General features: G+C 31.1%; 1 protein-coding gene across 1 annotated transcript; it reads right to left on the bottom strand.

Moving 5' to 3' along the window:
* Nucleotides 1-9006: 9006 nt before the first annotated feature.
* Nucleotides 9007-10350, bottom strand: LOC131633057 (aspartic proteinase CDR1-like). Its single transcript, XM_058903768.1, has one exon. The coding sequence runs from the start codon at nt 10348-10350 to the stop codon at nt 9007-9009; it is 1344 nt and encodes a 447-aa protein (XP_058759751.1).
* Nucleotides 10351-22620: the final 12270 nt, after the last annotated feature.

The raw sequence follows: 22620 nt of genomic DNA, 5'->3' as shown, positions 1-22620 counted from the left end.
TCTCATATGATATGCTATATATATATATATATATATATATATATATATATATATATATATATATATATATATATATATATATATATATATATATATATATATATATATATATATATATATATATATATATATATATATATATATATATATATATATATGTCATACCCCAAAATTTTCACTCATACATTTGCAAACGTTATTTTATTTCTAATAAGTGATGTAACATAGTTGGTAAGGATTTGAGGTTAAAAGGTACATGAACAAGAGGTCCCGGGCTCGAATCTCACTTATAACATTTCTCCTTTTATATTTGTTTTCTAATTTTAATTCTGACTTTATCTCCATTATTCAAAAATCATAAAAATTGCATTTTTTTATAATTTTAATTTAATTTTCGCACTAATTAAATAGACATTTTTTAAAATAGTCAATTTTCACTTTTATGCATTTTTTAGTCAAAAAATCATAAAATATTCAAAAAAATCCAAAAAAGGAAGTTTTTAATTTTATTTGTTCTATTTTTAACATTTTTCACAACTTGGGTAACATAGAAAGAGGAATTTAAGAAAATATTAGTTAATCATTTAAAAGATCACAATCAAATTATTTTTGTTTTGAGCTTTTAATGAATAGTTAATATTTGATTTTTTTTATTCCATATTTGTTGACATAAGTTACACTATAAATATCACTAATTTTTACACATTAGGCATTCACAACAACTTTCTAACCCTTATTCTCACTCTCTCTCTCTTCCTACAAACACAAAAATTATATTCTCCTCCTTCTCTCTAAGATCAAACTTCACTTTCTCTCATGAATACCATAACAACTTCATAGCTTGTTGAAGAACATCAAGAACACTTTCAAAAAGAAACTCAAGAACTTACATCTTCCTCTCACCGTAGAACTGAGTGGTTCAACGCACATCTTTCCTCCACAAACCGCCATTGAAGCCCTCAGGTGGTGTTGTTTATTTTTTTATTTTTGTTAGCTTTTTATTGGTTCAACTGATGGCCATGATTATTGTTCTGAAAGTGTTGTTTTCTTTTGATTTGATTTTGTTTGTGTGAATGGAGAAAAGAGAATACATATGGGGAACGATATGAAATCACATGGAAAATAATATACCAAAGACGTAGAAGAGGAAAACAAAAGAGAAGTGGAACTCAGTCAGACACACTGAATCAACCGGATCCGCATAACTCTTTCACGCCTTAATCGCCAGCGATCCATCCACTAACACCAAAAGCACGATGGCACAACTGGTGGCATACAAGCGCCAATCACCTTCCCAACTCGGGTTCGACCCCCAAGTTTACCCTTTCTTTTTGTCATTTTTTTCTTTCTCCTTTCTCTACAATTTTCTTTATTTAACCACATAATTAAAATCAACCCATAACTAATTAGGACTAGGATTAGGGTTTAGAATATTAATTATTTGTTCTTTCACCTTTTTGTTTAATTAATTTAATTTTAGAAATTAGGTTGTTTAATTCATTTAATTTCCATAAAATCACAAAAACATTTAGTTTTAATAGTTAATTTGATTTAATTGTCTTAACATTTATTTTAATTGACTATAATTAGGATTAAATTAGATTTTTTAATTAAGACTAAATTTCAATTTAAAATTCAATTAGATTAGATTTAATTTGATTTGATTTAACAATTAGATAATTTTTTCAATAATTGATTAGATTTAGGATACTTATAATTTAATTTAGGATTCAATTAACATTAACTTAAAATATTTTTCTAAACATCAAATCTTTTTCCTCCTCTTCTTCAAATATTTTCTCAATTTCTCAATTTGTCCGCTATTTACTTTCTCACGTAATTTTTTATAATTTATGTAACTGCTCCTGGCTTGTAATAGTAATTAGAGATTTTATTTCCATATTTTATTTTTCCGCATATTTTTATGTAACTGCCCCAAAGCCAATTAATAGTTGTAGGTTTACTTTCTGCTTTTATTTTCTGCATTCCCCGGGTTTTTTGGCTATGTAATCCCACTCCCCGAAGCCTTGTAATAGCGTAGGAACTTTTAATTTCCGCATTTTATTTTTCTGCACGATATTAATTGCGTGGTTAGTAACAATAGGGAGTGGCAAGACTATTAACTGAATCTAGATCAGTAATTTACAAAATAATATAATTGAATCAGAATCACATGATTGTTGCACCCACCCACCTTTAAGGTAAACCCCCTCTATTGCTGCCTTTCGATAAAATAGTCAAGTCCCTCGGATGTATGGATATCTTAGCACATGTTGCCATCGATAAAATCATCATAGTCCCTCGATATAAAGATCATAGTCCCTTCAAGTTGCCTACGATAAAAAATGATCTCGTCCCTCGATGTTGCCTCGATAAATGAAGATCGCCCTTTCGAATGCTAAGGTGTCCTCGTTGGTTGCCTAAAAAAGATTAATGACTATTCTATCCTTCCCTAAAGACTACCTACCTCTACATGGTAGGGACAATTTTATGGCGAACGATATTTCCTCGATGACCCTTTAACATCCAATGAAAGGATTTTCTACCCTCTCAGGGTATGAATAGCCTTTTCAAACCGAAAAGCTAAAAGAACAATTTTTCTAACTTAGGGTAGGTCCTCCTGATTGCTTACTATTTTCAAATTCAAAACTCTTTTTTCCCACTCATTTTCAAATACTTTCAAAAACAAGGCTACGCTTATTTACAAGCTAAAGTCCTTAACAAAGTTTTTCAATTCACACACGACACTTTTCAAACAGTTCAAACAAACAAGTGAGGTAAGCAATTAAGAGCCCATGGATAACCATGGATACAAAAGGTGCTTACACCTTCCCTTTGTATAACTTACCCCCCGAATTCAAAGTCTTTTAAAAAGGTTTTTTTCTGTTCTTTTAGCCTTTCTATATATTGGATAAAATAAAAGTCGGTGGCGACTCTTGCTATCCGAAACATTTTTTAAAGTCTGCTCTCCCACCGTGTTACAGAAGTGGCGACTCTTCTGGGGATACTTATTTAAAGAGGGGTTACCTTAGAGCTAGTTCACTTTAATAATTGTTTGTTTGCTTGTTTTATTTTTCAATGTTGTTTTGGATATTGAATGGAAGATGGATCCTACACCCGGATTCGAGTACACATTAAGATAGGAGCGACATAATCATGGAGACCTCCCTTGTGCATGCTTGGGATTGGTCAATATGAGAGTTCGCGCTTGAGTTAGGCCTCCACTGGTTATTATGCACCTCTTTTGCATGAGAGAGATTTACGTATGTATCTTTGGGTGTGTCGGAGCTCAAGGACTTTTAGTCACCTTTAACCCATCTTGACTTTTAGGAACGTAGTGGGAGGGCTATTCTTGATGCATGTCAAGTTATGGTCGCAACCCGATACTACAACTCAGATAGGTTTCTTCTTAAAGTATCATTGTGTGGTATGCATGTACCATGTTCGAGGGTGCTTTAGAGGGGCTGACAATTCTGAGTAACTGGTAAAACCCGTTGCTGATCTCATCCTTATCCATAGAAGTACCTTTGGGGAAGGGTAGTTACCTGGTTAGACTCCATGCAAGCCTTTAAACCTAAGGACACTTGTGTGACTTGTTTGTGTTTGGTACTAACCTTTGTTTTCCTTGCGGGTTTCGTTTGTAGGATATTGTTCGTCCTTATTCTCTTACGACATGCCTTATGCATTGCATTCGCATAACATCATGACATCATAACATAGCATGATTAACTAACCCTTTCAAGGATCTTAGGGATTTAGGGCGCACAATTTCAGGTGCTCTAACCAAGGACTAAATGCTTATCAAGGGGCAAGAGGATTTATTTTCCTCTAGCCACATACCTTCCAATTCAAAGGCTCAACACCTATCAAGAGGCAAGAGGATTTATTTTCCTCTAGCCATATACTTTCAAATTCAGAGGTATCCTGAATCAGAGGTGATGACCCACTCGATATGGTGAGCTTGATTCTTAAAGAAGGACGTTCCAAGACGAAAGTCAGAATTCTTCAGACAAAGACGCGACCAAATCATTTCCTAATGTCGCAAACTAAATTTCCTAAAGATCCTTGAAAACATTGCATCTACATTCATAAACATTGCATAACAGGTTTCCGCAATAGGTTTCCCATTCTCTCTCGCTGTTTATTTCAGCACAAATGGATCTCGAGCAATCAGTCAAAAATCTGCAGGCTCAGAATATCCAATTCCAAGTTTTGATTCTGAACTTGGCCAAGGGGCAATACGAGTTGAAAAACCTTGTTAACCCAGAAGAAAAAGGATTAGCAGATGCAACAAATGCTCAATCATAACTTGGTAACAATATTGCCTCCATATTCAGTTCCTACCAATCCTGGGTACAAGTATCATCTGAGATGTGCTTATCATTCGAAGCATAAGATACAAGACTTAATCAATGACAAGATCATTGATTTCAATTCACCTGAGGAACCTCATATGGCTAATGCTGTGTACAATCTGAAAGGTTGTAATGAACACAACCAATCTGTGGGGACAATTCTGATCTCTACACCAGTTCCACAATAACGATGCAAGCCAGATGCACCTAGGCGTCTGTTCACAAAGATCAATATGTCGCTGACTCATGTACTGCAACATCAGCTGAAGGCAAACTTGATTATTGTAAGGGATCCTCCTGTGAATCCCAACACTTCCGCTCCTAGCTATAAGCCCAATGTGAGGTGAACATATCATTCCAATAGCCCTGGACATGATACGAATGATTGTTGTCCATTGGAGAATAAGATCTAAGATATGATTGATGCTCGGGAAATCGAATTCAACCCTCCCAAGACTCCTGTAGTGATCACTGCTCCCATGCCTAATCACGACAAGATTGATTAATGTCTAGAAGGATGAACTTTTTAATCATTAGACTTTTTTCATGCCTAATTTCTATTCTGTTTGTTTAAACATTCGACTTATGATAGACATTATCTATTTTAATAATCATCATCAGTGCATTGCATATGTTTGTCTTGAATTAATCATTTCGCTTTAAACTTTGTTTTTACTTTGCATATGTTTTGTGATATTCAACTCCTGCTAAGTTGTAAGCCTTTTGATGGAGGATGATGAAAACGATATCGCAACCTCATACAGTATGATTTTGAACGGACTATGCTAACGATGTACAGGCATTGTTTCAATTCCTAAACAGTGGAGATATAAGGATGTTAATCCCTCGTCGACCCCTTTGAGCCTAAGAAGTAGAATTTTTTTTGTATAGATTAAACCCTTAATCATAACCTGGGGCAGGGTAGTTACTCAGTTAACTCAATAATACTAGCCGTTGTTTACACAAATAATGATGGGTCCCTGCAACCATTAAGTTAGACAGTCAATATCCACCAAAAAGAAAAGATGTTAAGTCAAAACCTATGAAGGAGACTTATCAAAAATCAAAACATCCCGCTGACTGTAATCTCAAAATAAACAGTTCAGGCAAAAGTTAGAGATAATAAAGTCAATAAACCAAAAGAGGTTGTTATAAATCCTCGACAAAAAAATATTACAAAAAAAGAATGACTGCATGTCCAAATAAACTTACAACACCTTAACCATCATCAAGTGTCAGTGTTAAGACTTCAAGCTATGCTAGGACTTAAACACAAAGTTAACTGAGTGTAGGATCGAAGAACATCATGAAGATTGGGATCGGTACAAATAAAATTTGAGCCATTATCCTTTATTTCTTAAACCGTGAACCAAGCCACGTTACAACCCTTGAAAGTCCTAACTGAAGCATGGTTAGTTCGAAAGCATACTGTCACCAAAAGGGCAACCTGAATCCTTAAGGTTTACCAAAAATGCTGAGTTGATATTTCGTTTTTACAAACATCCCGTTTTTATAAATATCACGCTTTTACATCTCCTATTTTAATGTTTTTCAAAAACTTCAGACAGACATATGCATTGCATCTCATGAATTCATTATCAAAAATATTCTGCTACATAATTTCAAATGTTAGCGTCAGAAAGAATTTGCACAGGGTACGTCTAATGACTAAAAGTCATCCCGAAAGACGAAACTATTCCAGCAGCAACATCTCTTATAACTGATTTATTCGATTAGAAGTCAATGAATACAAGGGGCATAACGTGTTTTGTCCAATCAATCTGGAACAATCAAGTCAATGTTCAAAGAATCTCTCAAGAGCATCGAACCATTTATCAATAGTGGTAGCATGTTATAAGTAACGTAGTTGGCCACGAAGATAACTTCTGGATGTAATAAGAACTACACTAATATTGTCTATTTCTCACCATGTGTTTTCTTCTTACTGCTGATCAAGTGACAAGTAAAGGAAAAACAAAGATGGCGTGAAGAGGATGCTTAATTCTTATTAGTTATTTATCTTTCGTTAGCTATTTCGCTTTTTTTTTTATATTGAGATCCTCTAGTATTTTGACATGGAAAAAGATATTTGTACATTTTTTTTAACACTTACATCGTAATAATACATATAAAGTCTACATACTACATATTTTTAATAATTTATCCAAGCTTAATTATTGTTCAAGACAATTTTATTTTAAAATTAGGTACGGGTTATGATATGGTGTATCAAAATCCAGTGTCAAAATAAGGTCGCTGTTTTGACATACATTAGATGTATTATCACACTATTTTGAAGTACAAGCACTAATTATGATAATATCTAAAATTGATAATATATATTAGGGAAAAGCTAACATGTGCCCCAAGGGCACAAGTTAATGAGATATTTATAGAAAAATTTTCTTGGAACTTGTGCATTCAATGTATCGAAACTTTAAATATGACTTTATTGCATTTAATTATATTTAACTTTTTTTAATTATAGTACCCTTAACATTTGCCCTTAGGGCACATGTTAGCATGACCCTATATATTATATATTACTCAATGAGATATTTCATGTATAATTCGGATTCCCTGACTTTGACGTGGGAAAGTTACGGTGACTTTGTGTCTACCGTGTCCGTAAGATCAATCTAAGGCACAACATAATGCCACGTGTTTTGATTTTTTATTTACAACAGTAGAGAGTTGTGTTGGATGAAGAAAGACATTGATTTTTTTCCGGTCATGTTCTTGCCGTCAACCTTGACCGCTCCGTGGATCTTACCTCTCTGTGATCCTTGCAGCTCTTGACCGCCACTTTCGATGACTTTCTCCCCCATTGATTTATCATTAATAATAGCAGAAAATTGAGTTTGAATCAGATGAAGAAAGTCCCTGAATTTTTAAGAAAAAAGTCTAAATCTTTGGTTTATGAACACAATCAAAATACCTGCAAAAATAATTTGGGTGGGGTGAAGAAATTCACACCATTCAGTATTTATATAAAGAAAAATGGAGAAATATAACAATATAAAGAAATTCAATCTTCCTTATCAGTAAATCGCAAATTTGTGTCATGGTAAATTGGTACTAGAGCAACGGTGATGGAATGTTGAAGGAGGGCTGGCGGTGATGGAAGAAAGGATGAGTTGGAAAGGTTGTGAAAGATAGAGAAGGAAGGATATGTTGTACATTATTTTATTTTTTTTACATTAAGTATAATTTTTTTTAAAGAAAATAATTATAGAGCAATATGTGGCATGATGTTGTGTGTCAGATTGAGATGGACTCAAAGTTACCCTGACTTTTCCGCGTTAAATTCAGGGGATCTGAATCCGTATAATAGTATTTCAACTAATATACGATATCATCATTATTGTTGATTCATTGTAAAGTATTTTATCACCATTATTATATGACGCACACTATTAGAAAATTCGCATTTAGTGATCGATTTAGTGATGTAAATTTTTGTCACTATAGTGACTGAATTAACCACCAAAATTTGATACTCATGAGCCAATTTTAAGAGGTCACTAAATCAATCACTAAAATAAATCATCCATCGATTTAGAGATCGAAATTTTGTGGCCGAAATTTTGGTCATTGTAGTGACCGAACCAGCCACCAGAATTTGATATTCATAAACTAATTTTGAGAGGTCACTAAATCGGTCACGAAAAAATATTATTATATACAATTTAATTTATATATAAAAATTAGAGACCGAAATTTTGATCACTAATATTTTTTGTTTTCTTTTTCTATTTTTAATTCTCTTTATTAGGTTACTATTTCCTTTTATTTTTTTTAAAGATTTTTATTTTCTTTCAATTTTTAATTTTTACTAAAATTTTCTTATTCTTTATTGCTTTAACATATGATATATTTATACAAAACTATATGTATATATGTTTAAATATAACATATAATAATAGATGTTAAGAGGTTTAGTGACAAGCTCTTATTAAAATACGCGGAGGTCACAAGTTCGATTTCTAGATAACACAACTTATAATTTCATTTTATGAAAAAGAACATTAAAATATGTCACTAAATTTGGTCTCTAAATTTTGGTCACTAAATTCATCGCAAAAGCTTAGAGACTAGCACTTTTTCAACCGAAAAATAATGGTAGCTAAATAAGTCGTTAAACGTTTTAGTGACCAATTTTAAAGCTTTTTCGGTCTCTAATTCAGTCACTAAAAACGAATTTTCTAGTAGTGGAAGTATTGTTTACCACCAATGAATAAAAACATATATGAAAAAGAACATTAAAATCGGTCACTAAATTTGGTCTCTAAATTTTGGTCACTAAATTCATCGCAAAAGCTTAGAGACTAGCACTTTTTCAACCGAAAAATAATGGTAGCTAAATAAGTCGCTAAACGTTTTAGTGACCAATTTTAAAGCTTTTTCGGTCTCTAATTCGGTCACTAAAAATAAATTTTATAGTAGTGGAAGTATTGTTTACCACTAATGAATAAGAACATATATGAATAAAAACATATATAAACTTCATAAATGTCATGCAACATTATAACGAATCCTTATTATAAATCCTTTAAAATAAAATTTGAGATAATCCTAAAGAGATTGGAAACAAAATACAAGTTTTATTATCAATTTAATAATTAAATGAGGAACTAATGGCTACCCTCATTCAATACTTAGAACAATCGGTAGGTTTGAACGATACAATATTATTTTTTAGGTCATAACCAACTAAATAGTTCACTTGTAAAGTGTTTCCCATGATGCCGAGATCACTTTTAATTGGGAAAAAAGAAAAGCATTCAATCCCTTCATATAAAGATAAAAAATAGCCCTTAGGATCTAACTTAACATCTCCTCCACTAAAATGTGCAATAATTACCGGAAAGTTTGATTGCTTAGTTGTGGGTTGTTTGGATGTGGTATTATAACAAAGGTTAAACGAACCACTATCATCGTGAAAACGCACAAGTTTAACCTTTTTTTTAACCGCTGATTCTAACCTATGGTAAAAATGACGAGGAACATAAGTTACGGTTGTACCAGAGTCAAGTTGGATGTTATGTGTAGAAGCATTTATCCCTTTAAGTTTAAATCCACTGTACGTTATTCTTTTACTTCCCACACTAACTGCTTTCAAATGTAGATAGTAATAATCAGTTTGATTGTTTCCTATCATTTTGACTATAGGAGTTGAAACAACATCACTTCCATAAACAATGGCAGCATCTCCAAAATTGAGCTTGCTAGATTGATTAGCATTTCTATAATCAATTAAACAATATGAGAATCTTTCATTTATGGAAGATCCTAATTGTTTTATAAGTGACGTACTCCCAATTGCAAGGCCAACTACACCTGAACTTTTTCCAGTATACGACAAATTATTAGTGTGTCCACATCCTATAACAATGTTAGGAAATGAGACAGTAGATCCGGATGTGGACTGTAATGTAATTGTCTCTAAAATAAGATCTCCTTGGGTTTTTGCTCCACGCCCATAATCTAATGTATATTCACAAGAATCTTTATCTTTAGAACAAGAAATATCTTCTTCCCTAGATTTGCATCTACTAGAAGAACATGAAATTTTTTGGTAACTCGAAGATTTTGAAGGATTAAAAATAGGAGAAGTTTGATTGTAACATATATTACAAGGCTTACATTGAATCCAAATTAAGTTACTACCTGAATCCAAAATACCATAGACCTTAAATGGTGGAGTACCTACGAAATAACTCATCAGATATTCACCATCATCATAGGTCAAAAATGACTCAAGTTTGTTCTGAGTAAAAGAAATTCTCTTATTGATATAGTTGACACGGTTGGTAGAACGATGTAAAGCATTGATAGTTTTTTGGAATTCTGTTTGGGTAGGATTGTAGAGTGGTGATTTATAAGAATCACGATGAATGAGTTCAACACTAAAACTATTGCTTATAGCATGTGAACAAACTATTAAGCAAAAAAGGCACAAGAAAATAAGGATAAAAGATGAAAATAATGACATTATTTTAGATATTTGAGTAAATCTTATCTTGACAAGTTATATTCTTTCATGCTTTTTATAAAATGAGACTGTACATTGATGAAAAGGTAAGAATAATAGAAATTAAAGCATTAAAAATAATGAATATTTGTTTAATCGCAAGTTTTTTATTTTTTTGGTAAAAAATAATACAAATTAATTATTATACCTATTTTAAAGATTTGATTTGATTTAATTGGAAAAAAAATTTAATTTGACATTTTGGTTGTGGAATATGATTGATATATAGGTATTCAATAAAAAAATCAAAATTACCATAAAAAAATCAAAATAAAAAAATCAAAATGGAATTATTTAGTAATACGAATTCATATTTTTCTTAGAGATTAATATGTATACTCCCTATTGCTTATAGCATGTGAACAAACTATTAAGCAAAAAAGGCACAAGAAAATAAGGATAAAAGATGAAAATAGTGACATTATTTTAGATATTTGAGTAAATCTTATCATGACAAGTTATATTCTTTCATGCTTTTTATAAAATGAGACTGCACATTGATGAAAAGGTAAGAATAATAGAAATTAAAGCATTAAAAATAATGAATATTTGTTTAATCAAAGTTTTTTATTTTTTTGGTAAAAAATAATACAAATTAATTATTATACCTATTTTAAAGATTTTATTTGATTTAATTGAAAAAAAAAAATTTAATTCGACATTTTGGTTGTGGAATATGATTGATATATAGGTATTCAATAAAAAAATCAAAATTACCATAAAAAAATCAAAATAAAAAAATCAAAATGGAATTATTTAATAATACGAATTCATATTTTTCTTAGAGATTAATATGTATACTCCCTAGTTGCTATTAGGGGTGTCAAAGCGGGTTGTCCGTCCCGCCCAATCCCGTCTCGCCATACACCCACACAAAAGTGAGGCGAGCAAGTCTACCAATTGACATGGATATAAAAATCTAACTAGCTCCGCCAAGGTGGTGGGTAGACATGCCTTCTTATTATTTTATTTATTTATTTATTTATTAATAAATTATTATATGTAAAATTTTATTGGAATTAACATTCTCACCTTCTAGAATAAAATCATAAGAATTATAGAAGTATTTAGAAGTTATTTTATTCCTTAGAACCTTTATGCCTAAATATAATTATTCTTCAAACTCTTAACAAATATGGTATAACCATTTTCTAAAAATTATTTCTGGAAACTTAATTCTTAAACTTGAAACAAACAACCCCTTAATATTCATTTTGTCAAACTCCAAAGTATCACATTGAAATTTTCTCACCTCACTTATATTCCACGTTTCTCTTTTAAATATTATACATTGATAAATTTAGATAATAATTTTTTTTTTTATGTTTTACTTCCCAATTTTCTCGTATTTTAGAAGTTTCTCTTATGTCAAATACTTTAGTATTATTTTATACAATTCAGACATGCATGCATTAATATATTAAATTATTTATCAAAAAATAATATAGTATTTTAAAATGTATAATATTTAAAATAATAAAAATTTATATATATATATATATATATATATATATATATATATATATATATATATAAAACAAATTATATGATATTTTATTTAAATTATTTTGTAAAAATTAATATAACAAGATAACCTGTTTTTGTTCGGTATCCTAAAACCCGTAAAGGTCTGGGCTCTGGTAGCAATTTTTTGACCCATCCATTTAAGATCGAGTTCATTTAGGGTCAAGTGGTTTGTTAGAACACCTCTAATTTAGAAATTAATCTTAAAAAATAATATGAAATGCCAAGGACTTAAGATTTCTATTTAATTTTTTTGCATTGAATAAAAATATATTAATCACACTCGGTAAATAAAATATTCAAACCGAATATATGGTGTTTCTTCAGTAAGGTCAAATGAAATCTTTATAATAGGTATAGTAGTTAACATATATGATTTTTTTAATAAAAAATATAATAAATTCGTGGGTAAGCAAAATTTCACGACTTTTAAAGCTATCTAGTTTGGGTTGCTCTTATTCATTATTGATAAATATGTACCATAACAACAATCTTGAGTGCATATATGTGAGTGAAATGAAAAATGCTTATAATAGAAAGATTAATTATGTGTATGGGCGAAAATGTATGACCTGTTAAGTCTAAATATTTTTTTGTTGACATTTTAACTCTCCTTAACAAACTTTAATTTGACATATCTAAATTGAAATTACAAGTTTTCATTGTTTAAAAAATAAAAATATTTATGTAATGGAGCTACAAAGTTTTTTTACATTCAAAGAAATCATGGTATTTATTAAATTATATATTTATAAAAATAAATAAATATCATTGTAATTAGTTTGAAAAATACACTTTCTATCTCTAGTCATCATTAATAAAATATATTTATAGATCAAATACATTCAATAAATTTTAAAAAAGAAATATTATATATATTATTGAATGTATTTGGTCTATATAAAGGTAATGTACATCACTTATTATATATATTAACCTTTAAGAAAAATATAAAATTTCTATAATTAAATGTATCCATTTTTAACTTTTTTTTTATGGAATAATAGTCCAAAAAAGTCCAATCAAATCTTTTTTGTCTATTAACGTCAAATCAATACATTTATTGCTTTTACAAAAAAAATGAAAAATAACTCATGAATAAATAATTATTTTCTAATTTTAATACACTAATTTGGATTGTTATTAATCATTGTTGATAAAAAAGTATTAATAGAGAAGTATAAGGATACTTCTCCCAAAATACATTGTTGATAAACTTGTGGTGTAGTGTTGAGGGCATATATGTGACAGGGAACAAAATGGTTATGTTAAAAGAGAAAACTGGTTATGTTAAAATAATTTATGCCGTTAATCAGACTTTAAATTTTAAATTATTACTATAATTTAACACTTTATAATATTTTGATTAAATATTTGTTAATATTTCTTTACATTAATAGTGGCACTACCATTAAATCATATTAAATATTTGTTAATACTTCTTTACATTGTGTTAGGACTAAAATTCATGGGTTCAAAAGGCTAAATAATCTTAAATATATTTATTTTGAGGGATTTAACTTTCCCTAACAAAATATGAATATGAATGGTCTAAATTGAATTTAAATTTTTTTCTTGTTTTCTACAATATGAGTTTTTATATTATTTATTATTTATTATTTATTAAATTAATTTTTGGATCTAAACTAAAAATTATAGTGTCTCTATTCATTCATTATTATAAACAATAATTCTCTTTCCAGGATTATTGAATAACCTTCATAGATTAAATTCACTGATTATTCTATAAATTTGAAAAGTTGATATTTTCTAATAATATTTTCTCTATTCCAAATTATAAGAGAAAATCACCTTCATAAACTAAAAAATGATTTCCTAATTAATAATAATGGAAAATGCTTATTAGTAAGAAAGTGGAAAAACAAGAAATGCAAGAATAGATCCCAACCATCCATTATCACCACAACCCCATGATCCCTATTATAAAGGAAGTTAAATTTAAAATTAATTTAAAATTTACTAATAAAATTGTGACACATACTCATTCTTGCATTTCTTCTTCAAATTGCTTCGTACTAAATAGCACCACTCAATAATAATATATACACTGTGTAGAAATTTGACAAGTAAATTTTTATAGTTTAATTGTAAGAGCTTTGGCGGTAAGGAGTTAAAGGCACGAGTTCAAGTCCTATTTAGAAAAAATATTTTAGAATTTTATATCATCATTATTGTTGGTTCATAATAATGTACCATATCTCCATTAAGTATATGATGCATTATTTTTTACACCAATAGAAGAAAATCTATATGAACTTCATAAGTGGTTTAAATATAGACCATATATAATAATTATTATATGAATCTAAAAATATTTTCTCTAGTGATCAAAGGGAGTATATATATTTATCTGTAAAAACAATATGAAATTCTTATGATTAAATATTTCCATTTAATTTTTTTTGTTAATAAAGAATTATAAATCATATTTGGCTAAAAAAATATCCAATCAAATATTTTTTTCTTCAATTAAATCAAATCAAATCTTTAAAATACGTATAATAGTTAACATGTATAATAAACATGTCATTAAACAAATATTTATTATTTTCTATTGCTGTTATCTTTATGCTTTGTCGTTTTATAAAAACCATGAAAGAATATAACTTGTTATAAAAACATTTTCACTCAAATATCTAAAACAATGACACAATTTTCATCTTTTATCATTATTTTCTTGTGCCTGATCTCTAGCTTCAATGATGGACCCAGCTAGTGGAGCCTGTAGGCAGGTCCCCCATTATAATTATACAATTTTTTATTAATGATATACTCCTATATTCACTCCAAAAAACTAATGCTTTACATCGTTCTATCATCGTGCTAGTTATATCAATTGAGAAATTTCTTTTACTAAGGACAAACTTACATCACCGTTTATTTGAACAAGATTTAGAATCTATGTTCAGAATCTGGTTTTGATGATAACAAACATATATTTTGTGAGTAACAGTTTTATTACTAATGGTTTTATTTAGTGTGCAGATATTATGTCATAAATCTTATACAGGATTCATCAGAAAAAGAGTACATCAACTACATCTGAAACATTCAGAAGATTGACAAAGGTTAACATCATTCATCAGATGTTCTGACTAAGAATACGTCAAACCAGTCAAGATCAGCAAATCAGAAGTCTAGAAGCTACAATGATAAACAAGACCATTTAGAAGAATATGCAACAACAATAGGATCACAAGAAGCTAAAATTCAACAAGATAATCTTCAAAGCAATACCAACGTTTACATACAAAAAACACATAATCAGAAAGTACATCAGAAGCTTCAAGGAAATTGAACAAGAAAAATCAGCTACAACAAGCTTTGCAACATTAGAAGATCACGCAAGTAGTAAGATAAGAAGTTCTGAAGTTACAAGTTATGAAATTACAACGCAGTGACCTACAAAAGGTAAACAGCAACAGAGTCACATGTAAATCAGAAGATAACCTTCAACTCAACATGGAAAATCAAATAAAATACAAAGGATCAGAATCAAGAAGAAAACCGTTACAAACATCATCATTAGCTAAATGGCTACAACAATTAAAAGGAACAACTCCCAAGGTTGACTGAAGAAGCAACCTACATGCAATCCATTGAACAAAACAAAAACATGGTGGAAACACGTCTACATTTATTACGCTTTCCAAAGATCAAGACAACGAACACACTTTCAAGCTATAAAAAGAAGTAAGATCTCTCATGAAGAGTGTGAGGGGTTGGAGATAAGATGTAGTAATGAAAAAAAACTACCAAAATCAAAAGGAACCTTAAATAAAATAAGATCAAAATACTGTCTGACAAAAGACTCCCATTCAAATTATTACTCAAAGGAAGAAGAATCAAAGAAGCAACTCTCAATATGAATTGTTGTTCTTAATCTGCTTACAAATAAGATTAAAGGAAGAAGAATCAAAGAAGCTACTCTCAATACGAATTGTTGTTCTTAATCTGCTTACTAGGAAGATTAAAGGAAGAAGAATCAAAGAAGCAACTCTTAATAAGAACCATTGTTCTTAATCTGCTTATTAAGAAGATTTGAAGAAGAAGAAGAGCAAGATAGAAGCATCCAACACAAGAGCTGCTGTCATACCCCAAAATTTGTCCTCTTATATTCCATCAAAGGCTCCACATCTCATCCTCCAGGCTCAAGGGTTTACTTAAAGCTTCCTCTTAAGCGAGGACCTCATGAATTAGGGTTTTGCATTTCCCTGAGAAAAGTAATGAACCAAGGTTCCCGATGGATCTCATATAGCTTATTATGTTTCAAAATATCTCCACATCAAAAATCAGGCTTCAATTCCAATGATAGCTCATTCAATTGTTCAGATGATCAATAATCAACTATGTTGACATCAAAGTCAACTATAGTCAAAATACAGTCAAACTTTAAGACTTTTGGTCAACATCAAGTATTTGAAGTTATATCCATCATTTGATCAAAAGTTTATCATGAATCATTAATAAAAAACTCAGAGATGAACAAATTCAAAGGTTCAAATTAGGGTTTTTTAAAGTCAACTCAACTTTGAATGGCCATAACTTTCACATGGAGTATCAAAATTTTCCCAACTAAAGCTCATTCTCAAGGAAATTAGATTATCTACAACTTTGTCTCTCACATGCCAAGACTAGAAATGCTTCATTCAAGAGATATGGTCCAAAACATTACAGGTCCTCCAAAAAGGCCATTAAAAGGTAATCTTATTCAAAAGCCCATAACATGAGCATGAAAGCTTCAATTGAGATGAAACCAAAAGGAGGTTTTAAAGTACTCTTTAAGCTTTCTAAAAAGTCCTAGAATGCATTCATATGACTAAAATTGAGGGAGATACGATGTGCACAAGTTGGCCAAATTTCAAGAAAGACATGAAACCCTAAGTGAATAATTTTGGATTTTTTGGTTAATGGGCCTACGATTTTCACTCCAAACGTGACCATGGTCCATAAAAGGACTCTTAAACCTTTTATTTTACTTTTATTATATTTATTTTTATTTACTTGAATTTTTATTCATTTAAACATTAATAAATCATATAAATATGAAATAAATAGTTTCAAATCAAGGATTTATTTTCCAATCAAGTTTCAATCATCTAAATATCCAAGATATGGTACAAATTTCGTGGGAATTGAGATTGGAAAGAGAAGGAACAAATTGGCTAATTTTAGAAACATTTAAAGTCAAATTTCAACCAAGGAAACCATGGGGATTTGAGATAATATTGTTGACCTAATTCAGTCCATATAAATAGGTAAAGAACATCAGATGCAAGGGGGGACGAAAAATTGGCCAAGGAAGATTAGGGTTTCAAGTTCCGAATATTCAAGAATAGGTGAGTTTTCATATCTATCATTGCAAGCAATCTCAAGACCAAAGACTTATTCTATTATACTCTTCAGGTAAGGTAGAGTAAGTATATGTGAATTGAAACATGTGAAAACACCTATAGCATTCACGCCATGTTCATCATGTTCATAGTTTTTTTTTGTTTTTCGTACCTAACGTTACACTGCGTTTCAATGTTATGTGACCATTTGTATGAGTCCCTGGCGTGTAATAGAGAAGCTTTGAATCAATGGAATGGAGTTATAGAGCCGAAATCACGTTTCACCATTGTTAGGGCAAGGAAGGAGATTGCTCCGGTTCTCACAACCCAAGCACCTTTAGATCAAAGGAACCACACCATCAGACGTGCAACATCTTGTTTAGTAATTCTGGGCGTATTTCCTTGCCATTCATAATCGTTTCATGGAGATTTAATTTTGTAGGTTGATTATTATGAAAATCCTCAGGAAAAAGCATAAATAAATCCGCAGGAATTTCCGCAAGGTTGAAGGAAGATGATGATGAACAATAACATTGGGTGGTGCTCAAACACATTGGGTCCCTCTCTCTCTTCCTGATTGGGCGGTCTGCGAGGTCAAAAGATTCCTCCATCCACGAACTGCCACGCATGCGAATCTGTGTCCCATGTTGATTTGGTTAGAATTTCCCTATTTAATTATTGTTTTGATATATATTATTTTGTTTGTGGTTTAATAACAACAAAAACGGACACCATCACTGGTTGGGGAGATATTTGTTACCTTCAAAGTTCTGGGTTCGAACCCAGGCTTTTGCAAATCATTTTCTTTAAATTTCTTGGCCAATAGATCATATGTGTTTCAAACTTGTGCGCACGTGATGGACCTTCAATCCTGGCCACCGATTTCACAGCAAACACGATCTAAAGGGGCAAACATCGTTGGTCTACCATGGATGTCCAGAGCATGCCACACAAGATTGCTTCCCAGGTTTTATTTAACTATTTTTATATAATTATTTATACAATTATATAATTAATCTTAATTAATTTTAATAGATTTCTCTGTATATAATAATTTTAGTTTGAAATTGAATTATTATATAATTAGGATATAATTAATATTAGGACTATTTCCCGATTATTCAATTATTTCGATTAATTTATTTTAATCAGCTTTAATTATAAAAATTACAAAAACCCTAGAAAGGTTTATCAAGGTGTTAGGGTTTGCCCAATCCCACTGCCCATTGACCCAAGTATTAGGATTAAGATTCCCTAATTAACTTAGGTTATTTTTAGCCAAGTAAATCTTAAAATTTCATTTATTATTCGCTTCGATTAAATTAATTGATCGCGGTGGGTAATAATAAATTATCTAATTATTTAATTAAATTCAAATAAAACGTATTTTGCTAAAAGGTTTTAACCACTCTATTGGTTACGATGATTAGCATATTTTTTTTATCAATTTGTTATTATTTGTAATCAAATATATTGATTATGAGGGATAATGATAAAATTAAATAATTAATTTAATTTTTAAAATACATTTATTTGCTATTAGTGATAATCGAATCTATCGATTAGAATTGTTAGCAATTCTTTACTAATATGTTAATTATGGTGATCAAACCTATTGATCATTGCGATTAATATTGCATATTTAAAATCAGGGTTGTACGCCAAATCTTAAAACACTCTTTCCTCTTCAAACTACGGATTTTCATCACTCCGATAAGGTAATTCAAAATACCTTGCAAACCACAAATTTCAAAACTACGATAAGGTAACTCAAAATACCTTCAAATGCATTCATATCAAATCTAAGGCGTACAACCCTTCCCCGAACTACGTAGACTCTGATCCTCCATAAGGAGGTATGTAGAAACTTAGATAACCAAGGCGAGTCCCCTTCCCCAAAACCTCAATTCATTCAAATCTCGTTTTTTGCCTTATTCATTTCCTTAGCTATTAACCTTAGTAATTTTAACCATAAACATTTGCCTTAACTCAAAACCTTAGGAAAGGGTTAAGGGTGCCTAACACCTTCCCTTGACCTGATTATAATAGCTTACCCCGAATCTCTTAACTGCGTAGGGTTTCCTATTCGCCCTGGTAGAATAGGTGGCGACTCTAAAAAGCTTATTTTTAGGGAAGGTTGCTACAACTGCTGCTCTTAATCATCTTAAGAAGATTTGAAGATAAAGATCAGCATGAAGAAGCACCTACCATTTAGAGTTGATGCTCATATTCTGCTCATCAACATACATGCAAGGATCTCATTCAGAAGTTGAAGACAAAAAGACTACAAGACATTCTGTTTCTTGTATTTAAATGTAAAACACATAGAGTTGTTGCTCGTAGTGTGTTATACCTTAGAAACTTCTGATATATTGTTTAGGCTCCAGAAGTGACTTCTAGTCAGTTTGTCGTAAACAAATATACTTAAGAATAGGAGAAATCTACTTGAATAAGAAGCACTATGTAAATCTCCAAAAGATACCTTGAGCGACCAGGTTAGGTCAGAAGCTTAAGAAGATAATTGGCTACGGTCATTGTGGAAACCTCTTGGAGACCATGTGAGGGTCAGCAGTCCAGGAGTCAATGGATGTTATATCTCATGAAGATCACTGAACAGTCCATTGCAATCATTCACAGAAGGTAGCTGTGCAGGGAGTTAGTCACAATGTGTCGTTGTGGAAGGTTCCTAAGTCAATGAACGTTATATCTCGTGGAGATCACTGAGCGGGTCATGAAAGATGAATTTCCAGTGGTGATTTGGTAGATGGTGATAGTTTCTAGGTAGAGTATTTGAATTTAATTGATGCATAATTGAACAGATGAAATGAATTTTCTTTTGTTGAAGTAGTTAGAGACATTAATTGAACTTGAAAGACTCTACGATGAACTTGTCGAGTATGTCGATGAATGCCAATTGGATCGAAATTCTAAAAAAACGTGTAAGGTGTACCCTAAATTATCTTGCTTCATGCTGATATGATTGTTCAAATTTTGAAGCTTATAGTTTTATGTTATTCACATCACGCGTTCGAACCCATGTACTTTATTTATTATATTACAGAAGCAGATGGTTGTGGTCTTGACTCTTGTCACATAATTATCATTCACCTTTAAAAGGTTTATATTTTTATGGTTGAGTTGGCATGGGTAAAATTATGTCGATGAAGTTGTTTGATGATCAATTGTTTGTTAAACATGAGTTTCTTTCGTGTCAATTTTGTTATCTTGAATTATATGCCATTCACTTGTTATTTTAGAAGGAATATTTTGAAGCATATTCATAATGTTTTATGCAAGTGTGCTCTAATGAGGAGTGTCAAATCTTGCATCTGATCAACTCTATTGTATGCTTATTTTTTCTTCATTTTCACGCCCTCTAATTGGAGAAAAAAGAGGATTCATTTTAAACCATACTAGTTAAAAATGCAGTTGAACTCAGTATTAACATATATTACTTTTGTCTTTCAGGCACAGTACTTTAAGGATTATAGAATACCGACCAAGGAGTTTTTTTTCTCTCAAGAAGTTGAGTAGATAGAGGCAAGGTAGTTGATTGTTGTGTTTATTGGGCATGTTTGTAAGTTGATGAATATCACATGGTTTCTTCACCATTGTTTATAGGTAACCATTGCTCAATTGATCAACCTTATGGTCTCTCGTGTTATCTTTGTTGTCCTTGTTGCTTTTGTTTACAATTTAATTCCCTCTAAAATTTTGTATTTTCAAGACAAGAAATGAATGTATTCTTGACTTCGGTGGTGGATAATCACTTGTTTCTTGATATCCATATGGTGATTGACCTATAATTTATATACATGTAGTAACTTGTATTGTTTGATAAACTTGGGAGGAAAATCGTTTTAAAAGTTTTTTGTTTTAATATCTAGCCTAATTTGGTTTAATTAGAAATAATCATTTAAAAAATAAGCTTATTTAGCTTGATACAACGGTCAAGTAAACTCTCCTTCCCAATCACACTATTTCAATCCAACCACTCCCATCAATCCCACGCGCCAACTCATCTCCCATTCCCAAAACTATGACCCACCTGCTTCTTCACGTGCTATAGCAGATTTCCTCCATAAATGAGATTTTCCCTTATCCTTACCCACTTAAGGAAATCCTTCCTTATCTCCTCACACCCAATCAAAAACAGCCACCAAAGATTTCCTTTTCCCATCCAAATTTTCTACCCCTAACCACACGGTAACCAATCCGCTGTCGCCACGTCAGCCACACTAATTGGACCTTGAGGACAAGGTCCCTTATGGACCCGTGAGTAATGGTACGAGGCCCAAAAGATTAAGAAGACAACCCAAATGGCTTAAAGGTAGCATTCAGTATTAATAGGGGGTGCAGTAGTATTGTTGTTTTAATTTAATTTTATATTGTTGTCCTTAAGTGGCCCAGGCCTATTTTATTCTAGAAAACCCTACTATTTAAGTTGTAATTTTGGTGGCTGAAGTTTCTAATGAAAAATGTTCAAGTTATTTTAAGTTTATCTTCCTTTACTAGCATAAAAGTAAAAATTGACTATTCTAAAAAAGCATATTTAATTAGTGCGAAAATTTAATTAAAATAATAAAAAATGCAATTTTTATGATTTTTGAATAATGAAAATAAAGTTAGAATTAAAATTAGAAAACCAATAAAAAAGGAGAAATGTTAGAAGTGAGATTCGAGACCGGGTCCTCTTGCTCATCTACCTTTTAACCTCAAATTCTTACTAACTGTGCTACGTCACTTATTCGAAATAAAATGACGTTTGCAAATATATGCGGGCAAATTTTGGGGTATGACACCTAGCTACCAAGCAAATTGGACGGTACTCATTTCAACTCTTGAGGATTCTTTGACTTGTGAATAAGAGCAATAAAAGATGACTTAATAGACTTCACAAGCTTTCCTTTGGACTGAAAATCCAAGAAAAACCTCATAATGTCATTCTTGAGAAGACTCCAAAAAGACTTAAAAAACTCTAGCGTGTAGCCGTTCGGCCCCGGGCTTTTGTTATCGTCGCAAGACCAAATAGCCTCCTTTACTTCCACCTCAGAAAACAGACCATCTAATTCCACTCTTTCCAAGCTAGACAACTTAGCTAGTCCTAATTCTTTAGATTCCGGTCTACGCCTCTCCGCCTCTTTAAAGAATCCTTTATAGTGTTCAAAAATAAAGTCTTTGACATCCTCCCTTCCTACCCCGTAAGGAATTGTGAAATAAGCGATCGAGAATTACTATCACCTTTGGCGAGCCAAGTTTGCCTAGACTTTAAATGGAGTAATCCTTCTTTCTTATGAAGACTTTCCCAAAAGACTTCCATCGCCTTTGCCCTATTTCTAAAAACCTCCTCCGG

Source organism: Vicia villosa, unplaced genomic scaffold (genome assembly GCF_029867415.1).
Source record: "Vicia villosa cultivar HV-30 ecotype Madison, WI unplaced genomic scaffold, Vvil1.0 ctg.001067F_1_1, whole genome shotgun sequence".
In the NCBI taxonomy this organism is placed as follows: Eukaryota; Viridiplantae; Streptophyta; class Magnoliopsida; order Fabales; family Fabaceae; genus Vicia; species Vicia villosa.
The sequence above is the reverse complement of the archived record's forward strand: the minus strand, read 5'-3'. Positions and strand labels throughout refer to the sequence as shown.